This window comes from Bactrocera tryoni, chromosome 4, assembly GCF_016617805.1.
Source record: "Bactrocera tryoni isolate S06 chromosome 4, CSIRO_BtryS06_freeze2, whole genome shotgun sequence".
NCBI classification, from domain to species: domain Eukaryota; kingdom Metazoa; phylum Arthropoda; class Insecta; order Diptera; family Tephritidae; genus Bactrocera; species Bactrocera tryoni.
Genome location: NC_052502.1, coordinates 24,862,991 through 24,883,447, shown reverse-complemented (window position 1 = coordinate 24,883,447; position 20,457 = coordinate 24,862,991). Strand labels below are relative to the sequence as shown.

General features: G+C 34.3%; 5 protein-coding genes across 8 annotated transcripts in view; 2 read left to right on the top strand and 3 right to left on the bottom strand.

Moving 5' to 3' along the window:
- LOC120775732 (protein snakeskin-like) overlaps window positions 1-1,568 on the bottom strand; it is a 22,420-nt gene extending 20,852 nt beyond the window's left edge. Inside the window, exon 1 of the mRNA XM_040106050.1 lies at window positions 1,339-1,568. Within this exon, the coding sequence (XP_039961984.1) occupies window positions 1,339-1,380 (42 nt within the window). The 5' untranslated portion in view covers window positions 1,381-1,568. The remainder of the gene's footprint in view (window positions 1-1,338) is intronic.
- The window catches only part of LOC120775723 (myb-like protein P), a 175,373-nt gene that overhangs the window by 139,582 nt on the left and 15,334 nt on the right, over window positions 1-20,457 (bottom strand). The gene's annotated exons all lie outside the window — the stretch shown is intronic.
- Window positions 4,056-7,438, bottom strand: LOC120775729. The gene is made up of 3 exons (XM_040106047.1): window positions 7,227-7,438; window positions 4,705-4,828; window positions 4,056-4,610 (listed from the first exon to the last, which is right to left on the bottom strand). Exons 1-3 carry the CDS (start codon window positions 7,278-7,280, stop codon window positions 4,393-4,395), a joined length of 396 nt encoding a protein of 131 aa, XP_039961981.1. The 5' UTR covers window positions 7,281-7,438; the 3' UTR covers window positions 4,056-4,392.
- Window positions 11,236-14,138, top strand: LOC120775725 (microsomal glutathione S-transferase 1-like). Its single transcript, XM_040106041.1, has 3 exons — window positions 11,236-11,573; window positions 13,615-13,694; window positions 13,755-14,138. Exons 1-3 carry the CDS (start codon window positions 11,439-11,441, stop codon window positions 13,996-13,998), a joined length of 459 nt encoding a protein of 152 aa, XP_039961975.1. The 5' UTR covers window positions 11,236-11,438; the 3' UTR covers window positions 13,999-14,138.
- Window positions 15,989-19,075, top strand: LOC120775727 (microsomal glutathione S-transferase 1). The gene is made up of 3 exons (XM_040106043.1): window positions 15,989-16,223; window positions 18,600-18,679; window positions 18,745-19,075. The coding sequence occupies exons 1-3, from the start codon at window positions 16,095-16,097 to the stop codon at window positions 18,986-18,988; spliced, it is 453 nt and encodes a 150-aa protein (XP_039961977.1). The 5' UTR covers window positions 15,989-16,094; the 3' UTR covers window positions 18,989-19,075.

Below are 20,457 nucleotides of genomic sequence, written 5' to 3'. Positions count from 1 at the left end.
TTTTATATTATTTTATATTCTTTTATTTTATTTTATTTTATTTTATTTTATTTTATTTTATTTTATTTTATTTTTATTTTTCAATTTTATTTTATTTTATTCTTTATTTATTTTATTTTTATTTTATTTTTATTTTATTTATTTTATTTTATTTTTTTATTTTATTTATTTTTATTTCATTTTATTTTTATTTTATTTTATTTTCAATATTTCTTTATTATTTTATTTGGTAAGACTGAGCTCAGCCTAATACTGGAGTTAAAGATGTCGGATAGTGGAAGACCCATGCCAACTGGCTTAGCTGCGAATAGTAATGTACTTATAGTACGCGCAGGTCCCAACCCAAGGTTACAGAAGAAAAAGATTTGACTCAAAAAGCCTCATGCTTCCAAGAAACCTCCTGCGAATCTAAGGAATCCACAACTCCCATCGAGGTTGCATCAAGGATAACCAACCCACGAGAAGCAAGCAACAAATCGAGCATAGACAACCCAGAGATCATAAGCTCCCTCGCGATGCTTCCTTTACTTTAATATATAACTTCAGGGTTCATATGGCTATTGTTACAATGTGCGGAAAAAGCGAAACTCAGAACATGCTCATAAAGCATATTTTCAGAACTCTAAAATCTAAAAATTAAGGTATATAATAATAAATGAGACTCAGGTTCCGAGACCTGGTTAGATACAACTGCATTTTTCTACTCACATATTCTTTAATGATTTTTGACTTATACAATATTTATTTTACACTTATTGTAACGTGCTAAATTTTTCAGAAAATGTGCCAACGTAGACGATTTTCACCATAAAAGTATAGTAATATATGAATAGTTTTGAAAACACTATGACAACACAAATTTAGAAAAAATTATTTCTTAATTATTTAAATTGCAGAACAACAAATTGAAAAAAAAATTGACAAAAAATTATATCTCTATTCAGATTTACCAAAAAAAATTAGATTATTATCAAAACGATATTAAGATTGTCATTGAAATCACCTTTAAAAATTAAATGTGATTTATTTATTTAAAAAAAAGCGACTAAATTCAAAACTTAATTTCAAACATACATATTTTTTTTTATTTCACGATTAGATTTTAACCACAAAAATTAAATAATTAAATTACTTGTCCAATTAATCAATTAATTTTTTTCTTTGCTCAAACATTAAAACTATTTTTTTTTTTCTTTCAACAATTTAATTTGAATGCAATCACGCAATCGCATTTTAGCGCTTTATTTCAATTATTCAATTGTCATCATCAAGTCCATAAATTGCGCCGGAATATTTCGGCAATATTTAGTTATAAAAACAGATGCATTGGGAATTTACCAGCTCAATGATTTTCAGCAAAAGACGATTGTTGAACTCCATTTTTATTTTCTGTTTTGAAATGACTTTCTTATTCCTTTATATGTATCTTTCGCACAAGCAGAAACACTTGTTTACACAGCAGCTTATTTTCTGTATATTATTTTATTTTTAATTAAATTCAATTTGTTTACAACAAGCACGTTGCTTTCGCGAGCGTTCAATACGTACTGATTGTTAGTTTCGTCTGTGCCACCAATTTAGCATCGCTTCGTTTGGGGTTCGGCTGACTGGTTGGTGGAGCAACGCGCTTCGCCGGTTTCGTCATTTCGGCTGTCTACTTGCATTGTTGACATTGAATCGCGTTGTTGCTATCACAGTTACATGTTGCTTTAAAGCGCTCTCAAAATATTGCTAGAAACTCTTTTTGAATGTGAGACACAACAACATGTTGCTTTAACGAGCTGACCTATAAATTTTATAGACGCGAAACTTTACTGACATGCAGTGGCTCAAAATGAGCGCTACCAGAAAAAAGCAAATTTATTTAGAATTTAACCACCGACGTTCGAGGAACTATTCAACAAGTCATCCGATATTTTAAAAAGTTCTAAGATAAAACCAAAGAAACTTTAGTGAGATCAGACGGTGTACTAAGCTTTCATAAGTGTTTCCAGGGTTCATCTTGTTGGTTACGAGCCGTGTTACAGAGAGCAGCCAATGATAAAAGGCAGACTGAGAGATTCTTGACTCCTAAATGAATGCATGTCTAAACATTTGGAAATCCTCACACGTTCTGACTTTATACCAGATCTTTTGTATCATGGAATAGCCAAACCAAACTTTGGCGGCTTTTTCTTTGCCCACATACCTGAGAGGAAGCTGTGGGTGGCTGGAAGCCGTTGAGAAACCGGGAGTTTCTTTACAGATGGTTTAAAGTTTGCTGAAAAGGTTGGGGAAGTAACTGTTATGTTCATGGGTTGGCAAGAAAAAAACCTAAAACCCTTCTCCTGTGTGTTCTACTACTGCATAGCGGGCGCTCGACCAGCGTTGAATTACAATCGGTTCATACGCTGTCGCATGATTCTTTTATCCCAAAATTGATCGCAAGAGATCCAGTGAGATCTTTTGCCACATTAAATCGGTCTACAGCAGCAGAGGTTGTGTGGAAGAAGACAAGATAGAACCATCCCAGCACTGATAGTCCCGCATTTGCTAGATTAAGACTCAAACTTATAAAAAATAATAAAAATTAAATTCCTCAGCAAACTTTAATAGAACACAAGGCCGTTTGCTGACTTATAAGTTCGAATTAAATCAATTATATTTTTATGGCTTCACAAAGGCTTGTATATGCGGTTAAAGTACGATCTCTGGATCAGCCATCAATCCTAACCTAACTTAACCTAACCTGATAAGATAACTCTTTCGAAATTTAAGAAGATTTCTCTCTCAAGTAAATCTGGTATAGTTTAATTGAGCCATTCAGTACGCCGTTGCATTTATCCCTGATCTATCCAGGAACAATAACGCTAAATAAGCGAGTTTTAAAAGTCTCAAAAATATTGATTATTGCATATGTTGCGAAAACTAAGTTAAAGCGGATGCGCTGTGGTCTAAATTACTTAAGCTGTTGCAGATTTAGAGACTTCATGTTTCTCCTTTTAAGTTTGGTAGGATATGGGCCGTACAATTCACAAAATGAGTGAGCCAAAACTCTTTGCCTACTATATTTGAATGAGTCTTTTTTATAATGCTCATAATAAAGTAAGTACTATGTGTAAGAGATATTGAAGCTTACTCCACTTCAAGATACATAAAATCATTGAAAAACTGCATCAGCGGATTCACAACGAATTCTCAGATTTGAAAGATTTCGCAGTCGGATCATTGCCATTACATCAGAGTTTGATAAATAATTTCAACTAGTGGTGTCCTCGCTCTAGACGATAGGATTTCTGATAGGATGGCGACCACAACTCCAAGGTTCCTTTATGGGAACCGTGGTGTTTTTTCTCAACAATTCCAGCTTTGAAATCCAACTTTTCAGCTTTAAAACATTTTCAATATGGTATCAAAAATAAAGTGAAACCACTTCTCAATTGGATAGATCAAGTGAAATGTGGGATTCACCTTGGGCTTCAAATTGGAAACAATTTGCCAAGTAAAGAAGTGTTATTTTAAACCTTTTTAATATTGTTTTGGGTTATAGAAGCAATGAAAAAATATGAATTAGTTGCAGAGAACTTATTATCAACATTTTGTTTATACATATGTTGCGCAACATTTTATTGCGTATTAGTCACCTATGAAGTCACAGCTTTCGCCATTAAACGAAGATAAACGAAGAAAAAACAGAAATGACGACATCCCGTTTTAGAGTATCTGAATACATACTTAAACCCGTTACAACTAGGTGTGTGTATATGTTGTGTATACAGTTTGTGAGCTTAGAAATACGTACATATATGTATGTATAATATACAAAAGCGTCACTACAAAAACAATACCAAAAACCTCCCTATGAAACCAGCAGCTAAAGCTACTTGGATTTTGGTTGATTGAAGCAGCAAAACTTCAGCTTCTAGCACATTTCGTATTCTGCCGAAAGATTCCACCAAATTTATGTGCATACTGAAGCAGAAAACATCTGTTGTCTGCGAAGTGAAAAGTTAAAAACCAGACGACACGAGAACATTAAGAATTTATTGACTCACAGATGAAATAAAAAGAAGATATAAGGAAATACATATCTACTAGTATATAAGTAGATATGTATGTAATTTAATGGCACAAAAATTTGAATTTTATTTGACTTTAAAAATGTTACGCCAAAAAGCATCTAAATAAACAACAACAAAGTAGTTAAAAAATGGCAGAAAAACTAGTATGAGTACAAACTAGAGCTAAAAATAAAACTGGTGTAATGAAAAATGTATTTCGCGTGTGTGTAAGTTTGTATGCATGCGCTTTATGACTTAAAAAACTCTATAAAATTCTGGCAATTCCGGAAACGCATCATCGCAATCCCCCTCCACCGGCTCCCGTCCATCGACGTCCGCTTGTGTTACGCTCTCATTTGTCACGAAAGGTAAAAATCGCATCGAAACCAAACAACACCCCATTCACAATGGCCAGCGATGCCTTAATGAGCGCCAAATCGCGTGTACGTGTGCGAAATGAAAATTCCCATGCCTCGATTATGAACACACCCGAGGCGATGAACAGCCCACAGCCGAGCACGCTGTAGAATATGTCGATGCGTCTGTGAATGGGCGCACGCATTAGGACACCTGTTGACAAAGTTATAAAGTCATTCAATTATGTTGTTGATTTTTTTATAATTTCAAGTTGGCGACACTTTATATAGTATGTCCTTGGACGCACCTGCGAAAATACCCACAACCACGATTATATAGCCGGAAAAGGTGCCCGTCGCTACGAATGAGGTCAGTATGTCGCGGTCGTCGAAACTGTAGAAATGCAATGCCAGGCAGGCGGCGGAAAATCCCTACAAGAAATGGGTCATGCGGTTGGTGTGTGAGTAAAATTGTTGATAAACACTGCTAGTAAATATAAATAACGGTAGATATGTATGTATACTTTTACTTTACATATTAAGTTTCAACGTTAATTAACGAGAGGTGTGCCTAGTGGGATTAGTCGACGGTTGGGGTTTGGTAAAAAAAATACTTTTGCCTTGATTTATTAATTGGGGATGACAGAAAAACAGGTGGGATTTGCTGTAATATTTGTGTATGCGGAACGCTTTACTTTAGCAAATTAGATTTAAAGAATATTTAACAAGTTTTCCAGCTTTTTGTATAGACTTATGGCATGAATTCTTATTGCTTAGCCGAATATACTTCACCTCATATATAAAATCTCCTGGTTCTACAAATACTCGTACATATGATTGTACAACACTTTCTTTTTTAATATCCTCAATGAAAATTGTTTTACCAACCCAATTTTAAATCCAGGCTTATCATAGTATCTTGAGAGTAATATGTAGTTTATCATATATTAACATTTCGAAGACTACAACGTCGCTAACTTTAATGACGGAATGTTCTTAAGAGATCTCCATTTCCAGAACTGAGCATTTGCAACGTCGAGACGTTGTTGGATTCATCAGACGCAAGAGCCCACGACGTATTATTCACATTATGTCAAGCGCTTTTTGAAGTTTCGAATGATGATGTTATCCTTAAATTCAGAAATTGTTATACTCCTTGCTTTGCATATTTTTTCTGTCAGCTCCACTTGTTCTACGATATCTGGCATTTGCGCAATCCGGCATGTATAATTCCACAATCAATTTTTAATATATTTTATAAAAGATTACTTCCTTATAATCGTACAGGGAAGCTCTGGAATCCTAACTCTACGAAGAGTATCGAATAGGAACGTAGTCCTTATTATAACGGGTGATCCAATTGGAGGTACTTTTTTCAATAGCATTGCTTTGACAGATCACGCGTAAGTCGTGTCATGTTATTTTTGTACAGTATTGTTTGGTATTTCATCGTGAAAAGACTTACGCCTGATCAACGTTTACAAATCGTTGAACTTTACTAGGAAAATTCACGTTCTATAAAGAATGTGTATCTTGCGCTTCACTTATCTAAGGGCCAAAATTATCGGCGTACTGAGCGTACGATTATCAACACCTTCACCCATCTTGATACCCAGCATTCATTATTGAATAATATTCAACCGAATAGATCACGTCCAGCACGCAGTGAAGAAAATATAGTATAGCAGCCGTAGCTGAGAGTTCGCAGCAACTCCGACTGATGTATGGAACGTCTTGGCGCATTTTACGTATACGATCTTAAATGAAGAGCGTACAAATTACAGCATGTGCAAGAACTCAAGCCGCTCGATCTTCCCAAGCGACATAGCTTCGCTCTACGGGTTATTGAAAAGTTTAAAGAATCGAATTCGATCCAAATTTTGTTCAGCGACGAGGCTCATTTCTGCCTCAATGGGTATGTAAATAAGCAAAATTTCCGCAACAATCGCAAAAGAGCAACCTTAAGAGATCCAAGGACTATCATTTCATCCTGAGAAACAACGGTTTGGTACCTCACCACCAGACTTTTCCGTTCAGTGATGCAAGGTCCTTCACCAGCATTCGGTTAGAAAGTTGTCCTGTGATCTCAAAACTTGAATCGGGAACCAAATCCGCGAGCCCAGTCAGATAGTATGATCCATTTAAGGAAATTAATGCTAAAAGTGTTGAAAGTCTCCGCTAATTAGGAAAAGGGAGGTTAGATTAAGTTAAATGGGAAAGTCGGATGAAAAACCCCTGTGGTTGGGTATTAGCTAACGCTATATTTTCGCTATTTCCCCTGGGTATCCTGCTGGACATTCGAGAAGGAAGTGTTGATACAATTCTATCTCATCTTCTAAACAGTTGATGCAGCAGGCATCCAGTAAGATGTTCTATTTAACTGCATGAATCTCAATCGGACAGTGTTCCCTTAGAACTCCTGCAACTCTTAAAAAGTAAGCCTTGCTGAGAGCGAAGAGCATCCTAAACCGCTGCCGGGTAAAATGGACCTTGCGATTCCACAGCTGTTGGTAGTTGCCCAAGACATCAGAGCTGGTCTCAGTCCAGTAATAAGCCACAAGAAGGCAATGAAATTCGTACACGTTCCCATTCCGCAGCTGAGTAACCATTACATTATTCAATGAGGTGTCTTCTGGTATACACATTATTTATCCCTCAATCTGGCATTTCTAATCTAAGTTTTCATTCTGTCCACAAATTTTCTGTTTTTAAAGCAGTATTGGAACAACGTAAAATTATTTTTAGCAACATCACCAAGGATTCCCAAAGCACATTCAGTTTTTGAACACTTGCATACTTATTAAACATAAATTGTATATAGATGTATTACCAATTCCATAAATTTAATCGCACTCAAATGAGCTTTCCGTTCATTGTGTGACATTTTTCTCGCTTCGAGCCGAAATGCAAGCTACTACAATCTATTTTGTAAAAACAAATCTAATAATTCAACCGTTCACATATCCTTTTACACCATTCGCCAATAAACCGAGCTCGACGAGAGAACCGAAACGAGCGTATCCAAGGTAAAAAGTGAACTGTTGAGAGTCGTAGCTGTAAATCGAGGTACCCGAATACCATTTGGCGTTACACATAATCGACAGATTGGCAAATTACAATTGGAAATGTATGGAATTATGCTCGAAACATTCCATTCACTTATTTATCTGCGACTGCAACACGAAAACAATCATTTTTAGTATTTACAACGGCCGTAATGAGGCAGTGGAATGAACGAACCAGGCAGATGATGGACCAATGATAACAGTGGCCAGCATTAATTAATTACACTTTAGGAAGGAAATACGCTTTTCATATGAGAGCGCAGTGGATCGAGGCAGCCGCATGTGGCTTTCGATGGAATAGCTTGATGGGTTGAGTGGAAGCGCTGCTAGAGTAAAAAACAAAGAGATAAGAAGATGAAGCGCATTTTAGGGGGTAGGTGCAAGCAGAAAAGAGCACACGAAGGCACTTGAAATCAGCAAAAAAACCAAAAAAACAAATTGGGTTTGGAATATGAGTGGCAGACAGCGCGTCTCAAGCATATGAAGGAAGAAGAGTCGAACATCAAAACAAATAAAAAAAAACAACAGAAAAATATTTTTGTTTTCCCAACGCGATTGCCACACTTTAATGTAGAAAATAATTTCATGATTAAGTAGCTAAGAACAATTATTCCCAAATCCAAAAGATTTCGAAATTGGGCGCAAAAAGTAGTCTGAAGTGATCAATGCTCAAAGTAGAGACTAATTCGTTCTAAAATGCCACTTTTTGACACAGTTTGTACATACATACATACAAACAAACATACACACACACAACTATGGCACAATTATTTAGCTACTTTTGTTTAGAATTTGTGCCAGCTTTTGTTGTGCCGCTAATGGCTGTGCGTACCTTAGGAATCCACAGTAGACACATGGCTCACTAGGCGACTCGTATGTGACTTCCATGTGAATGCGCTAATTTATGGTTCTATAATTTGTTTAGGCAGCGCAAATGATGTGATTCAAAATTCCAAACAGAACACATACTGTAAATAGCACTTTATTGCATTTATAATTATTACATACATATATACATATATACCTATTTGTGAGAGCATGAGTCTATGTACTTATGCTTAAATGGGTAATGAGTCAGTTATTCGTCATATGAACACGAATTAGAACTTTGCTCGAAATATAGCGCTAAGGACCGTGATGTAAGCGCTTTATGACCTAAGCAAATGAAATTAGGTTAAATAATTGAGGGTAGGACCAAGTTTGAATGGAAGAACGTATTCAGCAACTGACTTTTATTAAAATAATATTGAGGTTATACCATCTTAAGAGTTGCCTTGTTCGGTAAGAGATGTTTGGAGGTTTACCAACTCTTATAAAGAACGTATATCTTATTTTCAATTATAAAACTTTTTTCTTTTTTAAATATAAAAATATGCTATAGCTAATGGCATTTGTCTTAGAAAATGTTTATAAATATTATAAAAATAGAAGAAATATCCTGCAAATAAAGGATGATAAGAAACCAAATAACGGATGATCCACATAGAACTACTTCTCTCAATAGTCTTTTATTTTGACAGATCACGCGTGAGTAGCGTCAAGCTGTCATGCTATTTTTTCGGTATTGTTTGGTATTTCATCATGAAAAGATATCAAACATTTCGACTTTTTCCTGTGGGGATAAGTAAAGTCTAAAGTCTATGCGGACAATCCCCTTTCAATTCAGGCCTTGACGCAAAACATCACGCATGTTATTCGCCAGTTACCCATCGAAATGCTCGAACTAGTCATCGAAAATTGGACTCAACGAATGGACCATCTAAGACGTATCCGCGGCCAACATTTGAAAGAGATAAACTTTCAAAAAGACATGCCAAAGAATGTTCTTTCGAATGATCATAAACATTTCCCAATAAATTTGAAATTTCTTTGATTTTTCTTTAAAAAAATAGGGAATATCGAAATAGATTACGTTTTAAATACCAAAATATTTTGCTATGAAAAATTGCCATAAATTCATGGGCAAGTCATTGGCAACTCTAGATAAAAAGTCAAATGGAAACGACAAAGCAAGGCGTGCTGTTACACGGTTTTTTGAGATGAATAGTTTAATATCTCGAAAGATGAGGTTAACATGTCTTGGAATGCATCCAATTAAAGAACAAATGAATGTAAATAGTGCATTAAAAATCTTATTTTTAGAACTGCGCCAATATCCAGATACATTTTATGTCCACACAAAAAATACTTTATACACTAAGTTCTTAATTTAATTTCACCAGATCCTAAAAAGTACTTTTTTTAAGTACTCTACTTCAACGTGATAAATTAATAATAACAAAAACACAAAAAATCAAAGAAGAAAACAACAAACAGCAAAACCTGCTTTGTCGCTTTGCCTCTTGAGGTCGCCGAAAGCCGCTTTTGTGTTCGCTTTCACTCTGTAATTTTCCGAGATTTACATAAGAAGACACATGTAGCTAGAAGTACCGTCATCTTATAACATCGCTTTTCGCTACCACTCTGACATTAGGCTTAAATGCCAAACTGAGCCGAAATTAAGCAATTTTTGCTACAAAAATTATGAAAGTCTTCATTTACGATTTTCGCTTCGAGAATAGGCGAAACCATCCCACAAACAGAAAAACTTTCAAACTACTCTATTTGAATACCATCAGCATCTATGACTTTATTATAGATAACTTAAGAATCAAAAAATATTACCAAAAAATCTTAAAATCAATAGTGTCCCTAAAATACGTGATTTCGGACCCCAAATCAGTCAAAACCAAACCGTACCCTCCTCTAAAACCCATCTATCTAAGATTTAGAAGAACGCCATTCTTCCTGTGGGCTTTTAACTGTAAATATCAGAGATCCTTTGAGATATTTTATTGCAAGTAAAATATCATAAAGTTAACACAGTACGTTATTAGACGAAACTGGTCATATAGTGTATTTTCAGGTCGAGCTTTTCAATTGCTAATCTTTTCTGAGCATATCTATGACAACTGTGGATTATTTACAGTGTAGCAAGCTTAAAGCTCTTATACAACGAAAAGATGCATACTTAAATAAAAAAGTTCATTGAAGCTTTATTTGTGTAGCTAACATGTATAAGAGCGCCAACACTTAATGTTATATGAGGGCAGGTCATGAATTATAAAAAGCGATAGGTGGGTGCGTGTGCTCTTTATGGACATTTGGTAGAATAGATTTTGAGCGATATTTTTTGGGGACAATTTGCAATCCTTGCTATTTATTACTGCTGATAAGATCCTCAATTTGCATAGCTTTTAGAAAAGTTTCGCTTGTCTTATCCATTCAGCTTAAAATATTCGATTGGATATGCAAATTGATCACAATATTGAAGGACTAAAAAAGACCTTTCTGTTGGTGTATCTCAAGTAAATAATCAATAACAAGGGGTCTGGCTTCATGAAAAAATAAATATATTACAATCCTTATTTTAAACCTGGTTATGTCGAATATTCCCGAAAGAAAGTAGTACCAGCTTTCATTGGAGTATCTTGCAGCCTTTTAGTTTTAACTCTTTGACGACAACTTTTGGAACTTTAATTTTTGTAAAGCATGGTATATTCGTACTTTAAGCTCAAAGCTCTAGATCATTAAATACGTAAAATGTTCTTAAAGTGTTCTATAAAATGCATTGAATGTAGCCACAGTTTAGCTGTGATAACCTAACAAGTTTTTTTTTACTAAGCAATATTTACAAAGCTTCCATAAATGCTTCGGAAATCTGAAATGCATGAAAACAAGTTTTCTTCTCAACTTTGTGATTAACTACTGGAAAACTATTTGATCATTAGTATTCAATCAGTGCATTTGCGGATTTCAAGCGAAACTGTTGATTTTGCGAAACAAAAGTGAATTCGTGATTTGTTGATAAAGTGTGAATAAATATTATTTTGAACGAAAAGCATTATATAAAAAATTTACAGAAAATTTTTTCTGTTTTCTGCTCTGAAACATTTTTCTGTAAATATATATAAGTACATAAAATTTAGAAATCACAAATGGCTAAACTAGCACTCGAGCTTCTCACACTGGAAAACAATGTTTTCAAAGCGTATCTCTTCTGGTCCGCAATTTTAGTGTTGAAAATGTTATTCATGTCGCTGTTGACGGGATTTATGCGTTTCAGGACAATGGTGCGTATAGAGGGTATTTTTTAAAGGTAACGAACAGAAAAGTTAATGAAATAACCAAAATTCTAATCGCTTGGTCTCATTTTATGAAATTTAGGAATGTGATAATTTTTTATTATCCAATCAGGTCAGACTTTCCAGCCAGTCTTTCGCTTACGACTGATTAGATTATTGTCTAGATGTGCACCCACAAAAAGTAGTCCAACGAGTCCACGACCTCTATAGCCAAATTATAGATAGATTTCTTCATATGATTACAACATTAAAATTTCTTAGAATATAAGGAATTTACAATGGACAAAAAGTGGTAAGACTTGTTCTATGTCAAATAATTATAATTATTTATAATTATTAGTGTATAGTATATTCTTGTTTTTCTGAAGTACGTAAAGTGCATTCGTCGTTTAAGTCTATTAGAACATTCTTCACAATCATAATCCCGCCGTTTATATATTTACGTATATATGACCCTATAACAACTTTATCTCTGCTACTGTATTTAACACAAGCTTTGTCAAATCAATCCGACTTTTACTCTCGTATTTAATATTTTCAAATGTGTATTTTATAATTTTTTCATTAAGCTATCACAACTGCAGCTCATACGCAAGCTAATCACAGTGATTATTGTAATGATTATTCAATTATATACATATTTATATACTATCAACATTCAACATTTTTTACTTAGCATTAATGGTTTGTTACTCGGCATTTACATTTGGATTTGCGAGAAGTTTCCGATTTGCCTATCTCACCTTCTTTGTTTCGTGTTTCTCGCGTTTCTTGGCTCTCTCGTGTCGACGCGATTACACTTATCGACAAAAAATGTATATATTTCCGAGCTTTAAGTGATGTATGGGTGTATTTATGTATTTTATATTTATATGTTATCAAAGCAGGTGTTCGTTTCTACCATAAATGCCGGCCGGCGTACTCAGAAATGAAAAAAAAACCAGCAAAGCTTTCTACAAATATACACATTATACATATACATATGTATGTATGTGTATGTATTATATGTTGAATTTTTTTTTATGTGCTTAAAGAAAATCATTTGTCGTTTCTCTAGCAAGTTTTACTACATATCTGTAAGGAACTGCAATTGATTAGTCGGTGTTAGTCACGTAAATATGATTTTTGCCACTAAAATAAGTCAACAAAGATGTTTCCATCAAATAATCATACTTAGCCACAATCTTTCTGATCTAGCTGATTTCATGTTTGAGCACATGATCTGTAAGATTAAGTTAAGATACTAAGACTGGAGATATTTAGAATAGAGCAGTTCATTCTTCTGATATCCAACGTGTCCTTTGTGGTATAGCAATTTTATAAATGATCCCACAAGCTCAATTCTAATAGGACGACCTATAAAGATACCGGATAGTTTACTTAAGTCGTTTACGAAATTGTGGTTCAGCTTTAGTGTCACAAAAGAAACATTAAAGAAAGAAGTGCTAAGATGATTCCCTGTCACCTTATTTTATTCAAAGTGCTGCAGCTGAGGTACTAATGGACCCTGTGACTGCCCTAGTGGTGCCCTTTTCTAAGCGTTTGCAAACCCTGCATAAGTCCCTATGGACCACGAATAGACTTTTACTCCCGCCCTGGGTCAGTGCAGTAATAATGAAGTCGGTATCCAAGGGCACATGATAGTTATAAGAAACTTTGTTTGCTAATCTCGATATACAGCTACATCTACGACAAAGTCGTCTTTTATCGGGAGATATTTGAAAAATTTGGATATATGTAGTTACGTGAAGAGCTTCCCATTTTTTTTTTCTTTTTTTTTGAGATGTATAGTAAAGCTCTTATGATGAGCTAGACCCCCTAGAACAAAAATTCTTCGGGCCAATTATTTAATGATTGTTTTACTGACCACTTAATTATAGAACGATTGGTTGGAATGTCATGTGTCGGGATCTTACCAAAGATCAAATATTATTCAGCCCATATTTCACAAGTACTTTCACTCTCAGAAAATCGAATAGGCGACTTTCGTTCATTTCATTTGAATGCTCAACTCTTGATATCTTTACAGACCTTTATCAACGAAGAGGATATACTCAACAAACGTCTCAAGGTGAAGTATAACGATCCAGATGTGGAGCGAGCACGCCGGTAAGCCCTTGAAATATAATTTTATTTGAGAAATTTTCACTTGTTTTAACACTTCTTTAGAGCACACCGCAACGATTTGGAAAATATTATGCCCTTTTTCACCATTGGTTTCTTGTATGTGCTGTTAGATCCCAGTGCTACTTTGGCCATCAATTTGTTCCGAGCCGTGGGCATCTCACGCATTTTACACACCTGTGTTTACGCCATTGTTCCAGCGCCACAACCGAGTCGACTCTTAGCTTTTCTTGTCACCGTCTTCGTCACCATCTACATGGCTTGTGAAGTAGCTCGAGCCGTGTATTAGGAGCGTCAATGTGAGGCAAAGACACCAAAGCTTTCTTCTTAAAGTAAGAGTTAGACAAATAACGGGATTATTTTTTATTTAATATGAGTATTCATGTAGTCGACTGTAATATACATATAAGAAACTCAATCATTTTTATGGAAAACTTTTTGGAAAGAGGTGTATTTTTAATAAAAAAAATATAAAAAAAACTTGGAATTGAATATTTTTGAGATTCAAGTTTTATAGGAACAGCAGGAACGGCTGTAATGTGCTAAAAGTGAGATTTTAAGCTTCATTTAACCAAAAAAAAATTAAATTCGGGAAAGTCGAAAAAGGTTACAACTGTTCAAAAATGAGGAAATAATGAAAAAATTCGCTATATTTTGAAATTTGTGTATAAAAAAGGGAAGAATGCCACGCAAGCCATCAATGAAATTTGTGAAGTTTACGGAGACGATGCTGTATCACTTCATGTAGGATAACAATGGTTTACTCGCTTCCATTCTGGAAATTTCGATGTGAAAGACTCACCTCGCGCTGGATAAGATTGACCAAAACCGTTACATAAGCAGCCAAGACATCGCTAAGGAACTTAACATTTATCATCAAATGGCTTTGAACCATTTCAAAAAGGATGGCTACAAAAAGAAGTTCGATGTTTGGATACCACATGAATTGTCTGTGAAAAATTTAATGGGCCGAATTAACATCTGCGATTCTTTGCTGAAACGAAATGAAATCGAACCCTTTCTGAATCGAATGGTAACAGGAGACGAAAAGTGGATCAAATATGACAAAAATGTGCGACAAAGATCATGGCGGAAGCGTGGTGAAACTCAGCAAATGGTCGCAAAGCCAGGATTAACGCCTCGAAAGGTTATGCTGAGTGTTTGGTGGGATTGGAAAAGAGTCATCCACTATGAGCTGTTCCAGCCTGATCGAACGATTGATTCTACATTTTACTGTCAACAACTGATGAGATTGAAGCAAGCAATCGAAAAAAACGGCCAGAGCTGATCAACAGAAAGGGCTTCGTCTTGCATCAGGACAACGTTAGACCACACATATCTTTGATGACTCATCAAAAACTGGGAGAGATTGGCTGGGAAGTTTTGTTGCATCCACCATATAACCCTGATTTTGTGTCATCGGACTACCATTTCTTTCGGTGCAGAACTCCCTTAATGGAGTAAAGTTGGCTTCAAGAGAAGTCAGTGAAAATTACTTATCCCAGTTTTTCGACGAGAAACCAGAAAAGTTTTACACTGATGGAATAATGTCTCTAGCGGAAAAATAGCAAAAAGTGGTCGATCAAAGTGGTACATATTATGTTCATTAAAGTTCATTATAAATATAAAAAATAAGTTGAAGTTTGATTAAAACTACGAAAAGACTTTTTTTACTACCCAATGTTTTGCGCGAGATCATTTGATAACCTACAATAATTAAGTATTTTGTGTCTATGACTTCTGGTCGGCAGTTTTGGTTTTAAAAATCTTTATAATATTATAATAATTAGTATACATATGTATATATGTATGTACTATATACAGAAATCATCGAAAATCTTTATCTAAAATCATGAATATGCCACTTGGGACCAATACTGCACCGTCATCTCGTCAAGAGAACGCCGATATTATAATCGATTGACAAATTTTCGGTGATATTTGATATCGAAGAGATTACACCTAAAAGCTTATGTTAGTACATTCATATATTTATAGATTTTTTGATTAGAAACTGTGAAAAATACATAAATATTTATTGTATAAAACTCATAAATATTCTTGTATGTATGTACAATGTACAATGACTAGGCCAATATTACTCTGAGAACTTGCTCATCTTATGCTCTACGGGAGTCAAGCAAAGCAGATAGTAAATATGCCGCTAGTAAATATACCTACAACGCATATATACAGTAGTATGTATGTACATATAAACTACTATCAAAAGCTCACTGGAGATTCAGCAAGTCAACGACAAATTTTTCAGAGTCAACTTAAAATTAGTTGGACAGTTGATTCCTAAGGCAATAGATCAGTAAATTTAACCGGTCGTAAATATTTTTATATTTTTCCAGAAAATTAACGAAGTTTAATCGAAGTAAAATGGCGGCAAAAGATTTGATATCGTTTGATAATGAAGTATTCAGTGCTTATGTCTTCTGGTCGGCAGTTTTGGTTCTGAAACTTTTGTTCATGTCATTGCTGACGGCAATTCAACGCTTCCGGACAAAGGTACATAAATCAGTGCAAGTATTACAGAAAATATTCATGTTATTGCTAAATCAAAGTTAATTGATTTCTGTTAGATGTAGGTATGTATGATATAAATTAACGTTATTTTCTCTTATATGTAAGTATGTATGATATATAGCAGAAATTGACGTAAATTTTTAGCGAAAAACATGAATATTCATTATCTTGAAAGAAATACTGCACCGTCATCTCGGTTAGAAAGCGATGAGGTTAAAGTCGAATTGAAAATATTTTCAATTATATTTGCGTAGAGACTTAACCTATAAGCAAATGTTGGTAAGCAGTTTGTCATAAATTGTTTAGACTTTTTTATGATCCATTGTGACTTTTCATGTGTACAATAAACAAATGCAAATGTAAATGTAAGTACTGTGTAAATATTAATGATATGCAAGACTTTGTACGCGTTCAGTTAAAAAATGCATTTACTGTTTTACACGCTCTCTCATTTTTTACTCTTAGGCTTTGAAAGCTTTGTTCACAAACACGATATACAATAACTTATATATGTATGTACATATGTATATAAGTATGTATGTACTCGTATACAATTTACAGCATAAGGCACGCCAAAAGCAAATATTTAACAGTAAAGGCTATTCACTTAGAATTGTCAATTCCTTTATATATCAAATATAATTTAAAAAGGTTAAAAATGTAAAGAGTTGCCATTGCACAGAATATTTCTTACTCTCATGTGAACGCATACATTTTACCACTTTTTAGGAAAATTTTTTTATGCGACAACAAAATTCAATAATATTAATTTTTTAAAATATTTTTATTTGTATTTTGAAATGTACAAAAATTTTTTTTTGTTTTCGTTTTTTACATTTTTAATATATATTTTTTTTAAATCAAAGTAGTCCCCAACAAAAAAAAGTAGTTCACTGGTAATGGTGATAGCGGCTGTTCATGTTGTCGAAATAAAAAAAAATCGAATGGATTATTATTCAGTAGTTCTGCGGCTATCGTTCCTACCAAATATAATCAATTTCATTAAAAAAAAATTGTCGAACTTCAAAAAAAGTCACGAAAATCTTGTTTTTCGTTAAAAATCGTTAAAAAAAATATGAAAATATTTTCGAAAATAAACAATTCTGGTAGGGACGATAACTATAAATGAGTAGAAGAACATATGTATGTAAATTTTAATGCAATCGGTTGAATACTTTTTTTTAGGACCATGACTGTTTCAGAAAATGATGATTCGAGAAAAATGCGTTTAGAAACGTAGCAGCTGCAGACTTGTCATGGCGCCTGGTAGACAGTCGCTTACGACACGTCGGCGACTATGAGCTGTAACTTATGAATTTCGGTCTGAATTTTTCACAGCATGTTTTCAATAGATTTTACTGTCAAACTATAAAAAAAAATCGATTTTTCGAAGTGATTACATGAGAATACCCCATAACAAAACATTTCATTATAAAAAAGTCTCAGCTTATAGTCTTTTATAAGATCTTTTATAAAACATAATAATTATGAAATAAAAAATGGCAACAATTTCCATATTAATTCATAATAAAAACCAAAACTTCCTATTTACTTTACACAATTTAGGTTTTCACACTGTATGGCAACACTATACTTATGTACATACTTCCATCAAAATTATTATTCATAAATTTTTTTTTCTAATTCCTTCTGGATATTATAAATGCCTTTATCTCTCTTAGTATATTTCTTTACCTTATTCATTCTTATGCTTATATCTCCAAAAAATATGGATATTCTCAGCTAAAAAAATATGAAAAAAACCACTAACAATTTATGAATGTAAAAGTACAAATAACAGAAAAATGTTCGCGAAAAATACGATATGAGTTTTCCAAGTCTCTTTAAAAATTAACCGGAAATTCCTTAAGACGATGCCATGTTAGCTTGACTTTAAAATTTTAATAGAGATTATTTCAGCTGAAACGTAAATTTAATAAAGTTTGATCATTCGACAACGCTCCTAAATGTAGGCAATAGTTCACTCTCAATCGATTAAAATTTTCCATATAAATTTTATTAAATTGATTAGAAAGAGAAATAAAAAAGAAATCGTCAACAAAATTAAGTCTGTTGGCTGAAGAAGTGGAAGTACTAATAGTTACGAGAACACTCGTTCTCCAGAGATAAATAGAGCAATCATGTTATTTATACTTCCGACTATTGAGGATTACGAAATAACATAAAAAACGTTAGTAGTTAGCGATTTAAATTGTTTACTACTGAAATATTTTTGACTGTAATTTAGTGCTAATATAAGTTAGTGCTTATATCTAAAACTAGTTGTCCACAAAACCGAAATCTAAATAAGTATTTTGCAACACTCACTCAATCCGAAACACATTTGCGTCTTTGCAGACCTTCGCCAACCCCGAGGATTTGATGGACAAACGTCTTAAAGTGAAATTCGATAATCCCGATGTTGAACGCGTGCGCAGGTATGTAAATAAGTGCATTTGTTAATCTTATGCTGTAAACGGCTTTTGTATACTTTGACCTTCAGAGCTCATCGTAATGATCTGGAAAACATTTTGCCATTCTTCGTGATTGGTTTCCTCTACGTGCTGATCGATCCAACCCCTGGTCTGGCCATCAATCTCTTCCGCGCTGTGGGTATTGCGCGCATTGTGCACACAATTGTCTACGCTGTTGTTGTTGTACCACAACCAAGTCGCGCATTGGCATTCTTCGTTGCTTTGGGTGCAACAGTCTACATGGGCTTCCAGGTAGTGATTGCCGCCTTGTAAAAATGCCTTATGTACTCTAAGCTATTATTTTCACTCTGTCGAGGGTTTATTGTAATACTTCATAATACTAATTAAATTAAGAAATTTGTACAATAATTTTTTGTAGTTAAAAAAATGTAAAAAAAATTATCAAAATAATAAAAAATTATTATACACATATATTGATGAGAAGTGTATTTAAATAAATATACATGAAACTTAAAAGAATTATTATAAATGGTTATCACAACCTTTGACGCCAAAAATAACCACATTATCATAGTTACTTACAGTGGGACGAACTTGCGCATTATTACAAAAAAGAAGAAAATAAAACTGATTTGAACACATTTTTTTCATAAGATCTGGTGCGTTTCTGAAGTGGTTGTTGTTAGCAAAAATACGAAGGTTGCCTCTTATATCGGGATCACTGAGCAAAAAGAAATATTAATATTCGAAAATCGCTTTGTTGCCTTTCAACTAATTTTTTAATAAGATATATACACTTTTTCATGCATTTGAACCAATTATCGAAGCAGTTTTGGCACTGATTGAAGTATCTTCAAAACCTCTTCATGTGTCGACCAATGTTGACATCAATCAATCAACACGAGCATTTTTTCGGGATCCAACGTGAAAGAAGTTCTTTAACAGTCAAATTTTCATACAATATTGAATATTTGCTGGTCCCACTAATGCCTATAGTTTTCTCAATCTCACGATGGATGGATGAATGGACAGGTACCGCTGCATATATATATGTACATATATATATAATATAGAGTGATCCAAGTAGAGCTACTTTTTCAATAGACTTTTTTGACAGATCACGCGTGAGTCGTGTCAAGCTGTCACGTCATTTTTGTTTAGTATTTCATCATAGAAGACTTACGCGAGAATAACGTTTACAAATCGTTCAACTTTATTACGAAAATTCGAGTTCTGTAAATAATGTGTTTCGCGCCTTTCATTCAACTTATGGTCAACATAATAGGCTTACTGAGCATACCATTCGCAACGCCATCACCCATCTTGAGACCCAGCATTCATTACTGGTTAATATTCGACCAAATAGACGACGTCCAGCACGCAGTGATCAAAAATATAGCAGCCGTAGCTAAGAGTGCACACGAAACCGTGAAAAGTCGATTCGGCGCCGTTCGCTGAAATTCGAACTGACATATGGAACGAATAGGCGCATTTAAGGTCGAGATCTTAAATTGAGAGCGTACAAAATACAGTTTGTGCCAGAACTGAAGACGCTCGACCTTCCCAGGCGACATCGCTTAGCCTTATGGGCTCTTGAAAAGTTCCAAAAAATCCGACGTTTTCGAGTCAAATTTTGGTCACCGAAGATCACATTTCTGGCTCAATGGGTATGTAAACAAGCGAAATTGCCGAATTTAGCACGAAGAGCAACCTGAAGATATTTAAGAACTACCATTCCATCCAGAAAAAACAACGGTTTGGTGTAGTTTGTGGGCCCGTGG